This window comes from Tauraco erythrolophus, chromosome 12 (assembly GCF_009769465.1).
Source record: "Tauraco erythrolophus isolate bTauEry1 chromosome 12, bTauEry1.pri, whole genome shotgun sequence".
Taxonomy (NCBI): domain Eukaryota; kingdom Metazoa; phylum Chordata; class Aves; order Musophagiformes; family Musophagidae; genus Tauraco; species Tauraco erythrolophus.
The window spans coordinates 2,323,532-2,333,499 of NC_141476.1; the positions used below are offsets into that span (position 1 = coordinate 2,323,532).

At 50.7% G+C, this 9,968-nt stretch overlaps 1 protein-coding gene across 1 annotated transcript in view; it reads left to right on the forward strand.

Annotated features, from left to right (window-relative positions):
- LOC147527958 (uncharacterized) overlaps nt 1-4,110 on the forward strand; it is a 119,462-nt gene extending 115,352 nt beyond the window's left edge. The window contains exon 6 of the mRNA XM_086619068.1: nt 3,949-4,110. Within this exon, the coding sequence (XP_086475194.1) occupies nt 3,949-4,096 (148 nt within the window). The 3' untranslated portion in view covers nt 4,097-4,110. The remainder of the gene's footprint in view (nt 1-3,948) is intronic.
- The last annotated feature ends 5,858 nt before the right edge of the window (nt 4,111-9,968 follow it).

The following is a 9,968-nucleotide window of genomic DNA, read 5'->3' on the forward strand; positions in this document are numbered from 1 at the left end:
ATACAGAGCTGCTAAAATTGCTGCCTCTTGCAGAAAACACGGGAGAAGTTATTTCTTTCAAAGTTTTAAGTGATTGATGCTTTATAGATAACGTCTTTACCTAATAAAGGTGATTCATTCAGGCCCAGTAATGTTTGATTTGTATATACTAGACTTGTTTCACTTGAAGGGGACAGAAAGAGAAAGCAAAACATATTTGCCAATGAATTTCTAAAGCACACTTACGAGGTTTTACTCGATGCCTTATACTATGATGAATTCATTTTAAAGACCTGTTTTAAAGCAGCTATTTAAAAATTTTTTGCAACTGTTCCACTTATCTGTATTATTCATGGATGGGTAAAGTAGGTTATTTTTGCAATGCATTTACAAGTCACTGCAATGCCTGTTACAAGTGGTGGATCTCCCTAACTATCAATATTTACTCTGTTTCTCTTAGAGTGATGGATCATTTGTAATTTAAAAATTGAGCGAGGCCAATCAGTAGCTCATCTGCATCCTCGTAATTACATGCAGCACATTAGCGAGGTATCCACTTAGTAGGTATTTTTGGACTTGCTTAATCAAATAAGTCATATGATGCATGAAATAACAGAAAATGCAGGATTCATGATATCAGTGATAAACACTTTCAAATTACAAAAAGACAATCCAAGCTTTGATTGGTATTTTACAAAAACTAAAATGCTACTCTACCAAATTTTGGACAAGCTCAGTAATTCTCTCCAAATAACTTTTATGTGTTTCGTAGAAGTTACTATGTCTGATTCTTCTCCATGTTGCTGCTCTGAAAACTATAGAAGTTGTTGCTTTGCCTTCCAGTAGTCACCCTGCTTCCCAGAGTAAAAATATCAAGTGAATAATTATTTGCATGCAGAGTGGGATAGTATCATGGCATGATAAACCTTAGAGAAGGAATCTTTTGGGCCAAGATACATAAAGACAAACTCCAAAAATTGCATTTTGCTTAATGACTTATGTTGACTGTACAAAAGTAGTTGTAAATCAAATCAAATTAGGTGTTGAGGAGTATGCGATATATCAGCCTGCAGTACGGAGGAGAAACCAGGGAACATTTCCCATGAACTGAAACAGCCTCGTGTCTTCTCCAAACCATTAATGTTATCTTTTCAACCTGCCCCTGATAAAGTAAGAACTGATGACCTCTGCTGAAATACTGCAGTGAAAGGGACAAAGGCAGCAGTTGCGGAGGTGGAGATGTGGGTTAACTGCAGTGTCAGTGGTGGAGTTTCTCCAGTTTGGAAAGGTATTTACTGAACACAGGGGAACCTGGTTTTGGTCTCAGCCTTAACCTTATAACATCTTTGGTACTGAATATGTGTGTATGAAACCAGAATTTTCTATTTCTGGAAGACAATATTCCATACATGCCCAAGGAGTGTCCAGTGGACAAACCAGACACATCCTTACAAAAGTCTCCTCTGTCACAGTGTCAGCTATGCCATTTTTCAGTCCTGCACTTGACTTTCAGGCCTCCTGCCCGTCTACAAAAGCAACTCTTGTGAGATGAAGCAAACGACTCCCAGCTAACGGTGCCGGTCTCGGCAGTGGGACGTACCCAGCCAGGCCTGGGGGGCCTTTGGGACCTTCCTGCTGGTGGTCCCTGGGGAAACAGGGCTGCCCTGTCCAGCTGGGACTCGGGCTGCCAGCGGGATGGGGCAGCGATGGGGAAACAAGCTGGTGGGTAGATCCTGCTCCTGAAGAGCACCATCTGCCCCAGGTTTTGCTCCCTTCCAGAGCAACAAGGGCCCTCCCCGCTGTGCCTTACCCACCCCAGTGCAGGACATGGCTGGTGGGAGCCACCACACGGACCCCACAGAGGTGAGCACCAACACTGGAGTAACCAGCAAGAGGCAACCCCTGCCAGATACCTTGGGGGGGAGCTTGGCTTCAAAAAGCGGTTGGGACTCCTGCTCTAATCAAAGCTGACAGATGCATAAATTGCTGGAATCACCAGAGTTTGTTAAATTAAATACCTGGAAATGAGATGCTGACAACCTCTGAAATTTCTAAATAAAACCCACGAGTAATCTTTGTCTCTGGTGTTAAATGGACCACTTCAGTTTGGGAAGTGGCCGGGGAAAATACTGCCCTGCGTTACCGCAGAGGACTAAAGGGCAGCACCTCAGGAGACAGAATTCTGTAGCAAGACCCCTGTACCAAATAAAACCAAAGAAAGAGCTGTTTCTCTACAGCACTTCTGTAACTTCTGTGCATTCTCAACACAGCATCCTCTTAAATATTTCAAGACTGTTACTTACAATTGCTTTGCCCTGACTTTTTTTTTTTTAAGTTAAAAGAAAATAAAAAAGCAGTAGGTATCTGCTCCATCTCCAATACTTGATATCTGGAAACTGTGCTCCAGGAAAAAAACAGGTCCTGTTCTTTTGATAGTTCAGCCAGCTGGAAAGTCAAGAACATGCTGGCTTGTATCACCAAATTAATATCTTACGAATTAGGAGGTGAAGTCATAAAAACATTTTGCAGGAGAATTTAAGAGCAGAGACTAATTCTTTTCCCACTGATGCCAAAAACTTCTGCTGCCTTCAACAGGAGGAAAATTAGGCCAATCCAAAATAGGCTAATCCAGTATTTTCCTTCAGTGCCATATGTAGAAAAATGAAATCTAAATAGCAAATCAAAATTTGAATAAAGTTGCAAGCAATGAACAAGACAGCGTGGTTTAGAAGAACTTCAATCTGGGTACCTCTTAAACCTGGATGGAGGCATGTTCTGTTCCTGACCTTACAAAGTCCATTAGTGGAAGACTTAATTACTCAGCTACAGGAAAAGAATGAGGCTGGAAAAATCACTGACTAACTGAAGCACATCCTCAGTAGACTGTTTCTTATCAAAGCAGTCCTTCAGTTTCTCTTTGCAGAGTTTAAGCACTCCGGGTCTTAGAGGAACACCATCATCTACCAGTTTATGACATACCGACACAATCGGTTTCTAAGCCAACTCCCCCGTTTTCTTCACTCTTGCCCATCTTTCTTCCTGTAGCAGGTACATGTTAATTGTAGGGACAGAACTGAGCATGGGAATAATTTTTCAGTGCACTTTCTTGGATTTCTGCAGATGCTCCTGACAGCTCAGGCATGGGGGGGTTGGTCCCTTCCTGCCTCTGCTCCCCCAGGAACCCAACAGTCATTGCCAACCTGCGTAACGACCACCAGAAAACGATCTCCGCTCAAAAGCTGTGTTTTGTGTGGACCTCACTACGCCACAAGTTATTTGTAAGGAAGATGTGGTTGATATTTGCTGTAGCATTACTTCTCTGCTCTTGATTAGAGCCTGGAATTTACGATTCCTGGGAGCACCACATCTCCCAGGATGGCCTTTCCAACTGGGAGGAGAGGTAAAAATCAGCTGTCGTGAGGGTGAAACGCAGGTTCCCTGTCAATTAGCATTATGTAAACAGAGAGGAGGAGAAATGGATTTATCTGCTTCCAAAAACTTTACATAGATTTTCTTCAGTTCTGTGTCTACAAAATGTCTGCCAGGAAAAAATCTGGAGCTTGGCAGGATGAAGCCTCACACGTGTATTGTTCGTGTAACTATGGTAACCTACAAATGCCACCAGTGTTTCCATTTCATACACAAATGAGGGGACAGCTGTGGGGACCACATGGCTGCCAATGGAATAATATATGTGAACTGGGATGGCTTGGTCAGAAAATTACAATTCATTTATATTAATCAGGACTTCAAAGAACAGTCACCTCCGTGGTTACAAAGTGCGCAGTGAAAGAAAGTGATTTTTATTTCTGAAAATGTTTGGCTCTTCAGGAAACATTTTCAGCATCTTGCTACTTCATTGGTTGGAAAAAAAATACAAAACAAACGCTGTTAACGACCAGTGCTCTTCTATAAATGCCACTTAACTTTTTTTCTTTGGTTTTGTCTTTTTCTGATGCCTGATCCTAGTGTGAGCCTGACACAAAGCCTGACCTGGGACCACGCGTGCTCCAAGGCACTCTCCTGGGGACGCAGCAGTTCCAAAAGAGGCAGAAATCATGTGGCCCAGAGCTCTAACCCACCCACCAAAGTGAAAAAAACTCTTTTTACTCATTGATATCTGTAACAGAAATAAAAGCTTCAAAACAATTCATACAAGAAGTTTTTTTTTTAAAAAAAAAAATTGTTTAAATGAACTTGGGAGTTTATATCATCCCTAACAACAAAATCCATAGACTCAATAACGCAAATAAATTACCTTTTCAGTAAATATTAAACTATGCAAGCTGCAGTACGGGTAATACTTGACTGGGGTTATGATTCATCCAAGGTGCTTTAAGTGTCCCTACAAAAAAAAATAATCAGGAGCTGGCAGCAGCCGCCTGCCGACGGCCGGATGCAGCAGGAATACAGCACGGCCATTAGCAAAAGTTTGCCCTGGCTTCTGCAGTGCCACGATACTGTGTGGAAGTAAAACAAAAGGCTGCAGCGTCACCTCGGCGCGGGCTGCAGCCTCTGCCACCGCGTGCCCGCGGCAATCCGTGTTTCCGCGAATCCCCAGGGGTGCTGCGCGTTTTATTTGCGATACGATGATGAAAGCTGTAGTGCTTATTTAAATCGTCACGTTTTCCCCACGAGCTGGAATCAAACACAGGGATGGAATGGTTTTAAACCAGGGCTTGCCAGGCTCCGAGCCGGATCCGTGCCTACGCCGCGGTGTGAGCCCCCGGTAAAGCGGAGCGAACAGAAGTTTCTTTTTGCAGCGTAAGTTTGGATGCGCTCAGCGTTACTCACGTTGGTAAAAAAAGGTCTTTCGCAGTTAACATCAAAAAGTTCCCGTCTTTTTATCATCTGTACAACTTGATACAAACCCGTTTCCTTTAATAATTAGCATTATTCTCATCTGTTCTAGCTAAATGGAAGATACTTCATAGCCATCCCGGTAACTGGTCTATTAAAGTCCCAAACACCTACGAGGATATATAATTTTTATAGGGACTACATAAAATTTTATTCGGATAACTTTTTAACTGCCAAGGCAAAAGTTCCAGTGCAGCTCCCACAAAGCCCAGGTTTCACTCTTTCCGGGCCGGGGTACGACAGCCTGCAGCAGTGCCGGGGGAGCGGGGGGAGCTCCGGGCACCACCGCGTGCTCTGGCTGAGGCACAGACCGGGCGAAGAGCCCCCGGCCTCATCGGGCATCACAGATCCCGAACTCTTAACTACTCCATCACCTGGGAAGCTTCGTGCGTTGGGTTTGCTCTCTCTCTCAATGTGTCCCTCTTTTAAATTAATTTAAATTCCAGCTTGGAAGACTGTTGGACACACTTGGGTAGGACCCTTCGGACAACAGCCAGGACTGATGCAGTATGTGACTTTGGGCATTTGAGGCAGCGGAGAGATCACCTCATGGACACCTAAACTACTCTCCATAAAAGGTTTATGGTCTTGCTCGGAAATGTCTGTAAGGAGAAGACTAAAAGGTTCACAAACTGTTTTTTTATTGTGATTCAGTACTTGGGAACTATCACGCGGCTCCAGGACAAAAAAAAAATACAGGCGTCCTCTGTGTGATCGCTCCCCTTTGGACAACGTTACCTTCTACTTGGAGTTTTGATTCTGTTACTTCTCCTTCCATCGCCTAGCGGGAAAAACGCACCGAACCAGCACTAAATAACTTAGGGAAAGATGTAAAATCGCAGAGCAACATCTGTCGCGTTCCTCCCGGTAAGCCGGAGCCCGCTGGCACAATGCGCGCTCTCCCTCCTCCCTCCAAGGGGCTTGGCGAGGCTCAGTGGCCCCTTTGACTACCGGCAGCCCCCAACAAAGGGGAGGCGAGCGGGGCCGGCCGCCCTTTGTCCCGCTCCGCGCCCGCGCAAGGCTGCGCGGCCCCACCGCGGCCGCTCCTCCGCCTGCCCCGCGTTCCTCCGCGCATCTTTTAAGAGGCGGCCGACTTCCAAAAAAATAAAGCAACCCAAACCCCGCTCCCGGTGCGGAAGGGAGGCGGCTCCGGGTCCGGCGGGCAGCCCGCTCGGTGCCGCGCAGCGTCCCCGCCGCACGCCGAGTTTGCGACGCCCCCGAGCCGCAGTGGCACAGGTGCGAGGCGGCCGATTCCGCCAGCATCGCCCCGCCGACAACGACCGTGGCCCTCGGAGGAAGGTGGCGGAGCCGCCGGTGCCGGGCAGCCCCGCTCACACTGCGCCTTTATGCCGTTTTCTGAAGGGCTATTGTTCCTCTGAAGCCTCCTTGTCTTTTCACATTCCCGCGGGTGAATGGATGAGGCGAGACATCTGCCGGGATCCGCTCCCATTCGCATGCAAATCGGCACGGGGGGGCCGCGGGCAGCCCGGCCGCGCAGAGCCCCGGCCCCGCTCCCCCCCCCCCCCCACCCCGCGCCGCAGGTACGCGGCCACCCCCCGGGGGCACCGGGCCACGCGGCCGGCAAAAAGCAACGCCGAACAGCGGAACCGAACCGGGGGTTGCGGGTGGGGTGGGGGGGAGGCAATGCTGCAGCCCCCGCTGTTCCGCGGAAACACCGCCTCCGCCGTCCCCATCGCCCGGAGGTGCGAGGCGGCGCGGCCGCATCCCCGGGGTGGTCCCGGTGCGGTACGAAAGCGCCGCTGGCACGGGAAGCCTCGCCGCACGCTGGAACTTTCCCGGGAGCGGCCGGGGAACGCCGGATCCCCCGGGGGTGCGGCCGCTACCGCAAACTTTCCTCCCGTATGGCCCCGTGCGAGCCGCGCCGGGCCCCCGGGGATCTCCGCCGGGCCGCACCGCACCGCGGCTGCCCGGAGCGCAGCGCCCCAGGAGCACGGCGCTCCCCCGCGGGGCTCCCGCAGGCCCAGCTCGCTCCCCGTAGCTCGGCGGAGGCACTTACCGGCTGCCGGGGGTCGCTGCCCGCGCACCCGCGGCTCTCCCCCGGCGGCGCATCCGTTACAGCCGCCGCACCGGGCTGCGGATCGAGGCGGTTTAGAGCACGGAGGGGGGGGGGGGAAAGGGCGATGCGGGATTGCGGGGTTCTTCCACGCCTCTAGGAAAGAGGGAACCGGCAGCGGGTGGCTCCGGTACCCGCCGCCCGCTCTGTGCCACCGCCGGCGCGCACCTGGGTAGGCGCCGCCGGTCAGCTGACGGGCTGCGCCCCCATTGGCCACCCCGGCGCGGCGGCACCATCTGCGCGGGGCGGGGCGCGGGGGGGGGGGCGGGGCGGGGGGACGGGGACCCGCCCCCACCCCGCCCCCCTCACCCCCCGCCCCGCCCCCGCGGTGCGGTTGCGGCTTGGCGAATTAATTCATCGTTAGGTTTCAGAGTTAACAGCTGTTGGCGAAGAGGATTGCCTCACCTCTTCCCTTCCAGTTGCTGTTGCAAGTTATTTAGGCGCTCCAGAAGGTGCCGTTCTGGCCGACCTAACGAAGAAAAACATCGTCGTTAGACGTATATACATATCCTAAGGCAGAGCGTGGACCCGCCGGGGAATGCTGCCAGGTAACTTTCCACCTCCCGTTTCCATCTGGTTTCTAAATTTTTTGCAAACGTCATTCAGAGTCACGCAAAGGATGAAGGCGTAATGGCAGCGCTGTGTCCTAGGGGCCTTCCAGGATCCAAACATTTGATTTTCTGTCCTCCGTAGGGAGGCAAACCTCCATCCACGGAGACATGCAGCGCTCCCGATGGGAACTGTGGGATGGCAACTGCGGGATGGCAGGTGCTTGCCGTGCCCCGAGGCTCAGCGCAGGGCGCTGCCGATTGAGGACTTTAAAGAGAAGGGAAATTTTCCCATAGGGAAGGAAAGCGGCATCACTCGCGGAAATCGCCTTTGCGTATCTACTGTGGCTGCTTGAATAAGAGGTTGATGAATTAGCTGGGAGAAAAATAGGCTATGACTTCAACCCTAAGAGTAATTTGAGCCTGAAATTCAAGGATTTAAAGCTGTCCACGTAAGCCCTTGGATACGTTCGGCTTTCTGTTCACTCCCAGTTTTCTCTCTTGTCTCTTTTTTCAATTATCTTAGTCTGGAATTATCAACTTGCACATTTCCCTATGTTTTCTTGTCCTGACCTCGGTCTTTTCCCGCTTCGCTGGCCAAGTTCCCCGTGTGTACTGGGAGGGGGATCTGCAGCTGGGCATCATAGCGCCGTCTCTCCAGCCCAAAGCCTCCCGTGGCGCCCTCGGGGGCTTCGCTCGGGTGCCCCAGTACCGCACACGCACCGTCACCCAGGGCCACGCTGCCACAGAAATACGGGCACGCCAAGAGCGTGTCCTCTGCCCGAAGCCTCGAGAACAATTAGTCTGTGTTGGACAAGGAGTTTCTGGCTGGACTCCACGCCAGAGGCCAGCTGAAGTTTTGGCAGCGGTATAAAAGTCAGCTTTTCTTCACACCTTTAAATCTTCATTTCCTACTTTTTTATTATTCACTTAACCAGCAGAAGGGAAAGCTGTGGCGGGAGGATCCTCGCTGCCTCGTGCCCTTTATTAGCGTAAGATGATGGGGATTCTGCATCCCTCCACAGGCAGCCTTAACGCTTTTATTGACAAACACCCCGGCAAAGCAGCAGCCCACAAGGGCACGGGATCGTTTGCGCCCTCGTGCCCTGCACACGGCCGTTGCACTCACGTAGGCAGAGGTTGCTGAGCACAGCCTGGAGGAAAAGGTGCTGGTGTCCACGGCAGGCTGAGCTCAGTGCTTCCTCCTGGGGTACACCAAAGAGATATTTCCTTCTCAGGAAATTATTTTTAAAATTGGTTTAAGAATTTATAGTGAGGAAGACCCTTAATATGAGTTAACAGTAAGTCAAATATGTAGCAAATACGGTCTTTGGTTAATGCTTCGGATTTCTTCTTGAGCCGGTGAATTTTTTCTGAAAGTCCAAAAGGTCATTTGAGGAACATTAAAAGTGAAATTTTTCATATTTAAGGAAATTGAATTTTCAGAAGGAACTCATCAATGTCATCCAAAAAGCCACTTTTCCTTCCACGGAGTCTGTTCTCATCAGCCCGGATGTTACTTTTCCCATCTATCACTTATTCCTGATGTGGAAGTAATGTAATAGCGGATGCTTCTTGGAAAATCTGCTGTGTTGCGAATGGCTTCAGTTCTTTGCTGTTTCAGGGCAGGGAATTTATTTTCACTTTCTCAGTGGAGCAGATCCATCCTTTCACATGGCATTAGTTACATGCAATCATCATACTCCTCTCTGCAAATATTTCTTTTGCCGCACGGAGGGAGGAAGGGTCGGCAGCCCCCATGCAGCCCTGTCCCTCGGGGCCTTTTGGTGGGTGTTAGTGTTTGCAGGGAATGGTCTGTGCTTTATTCTTCATCCACGCTGATGTTGTTGGTTGTGAGGCTTGTCTGGGTTTTTAGGAGGGCTGCTGGACCCGTCCGTGTACATATGGCAGCAGAAGAGGGCTGTAGGCTTGTTAGAGGCTTGCTGGGGGAAAAGTTTTCCGTATTTAATTTCCGTGTCATTGCAGACGATGCTGTCTCCGTTCCAGGCTTTCACTATTTCAAATTACACGCACAACAGGCCCCTCTCTCTGCCAAAATTCGTAAGGAACTTGTGGAACGATCACAAATAAGCTTCTAAGCCCGACCTCACACCTTCAAGCACCGATGCGAGCGGGAGCCATTGCCACGTGCCTGCACTCAGCGGTTGTGGAGCCCCCGTGGACCCTTTCTCCAGGGCTGGGGGGACGGGCATCACCCCACACTGCCTCTCCTCCATGGGGCAGGGACGGGACCATGGCGCCCGCGAGCATGGGCACGATGTGGGGGGCTCAGCCGCAGCCAGTGGCTGGTGTGCGTGGGGCGGGGGCTGCCAGGCTGCCAGCCCTCTGCCCACAGTGGCCCTCAAAACTCATCTTTCCCTGGGCAGGAGATTTGCGGTGTCCCTGCGGAGGGGATCGAAGGGTGGGGGCTGCTGAACCGCCTGGTGCAGCGCAGAGTGGAGGAGATGGGGTTTGGTGGCAGGGGGCTGCTGGGCAGGTGCAGGGTT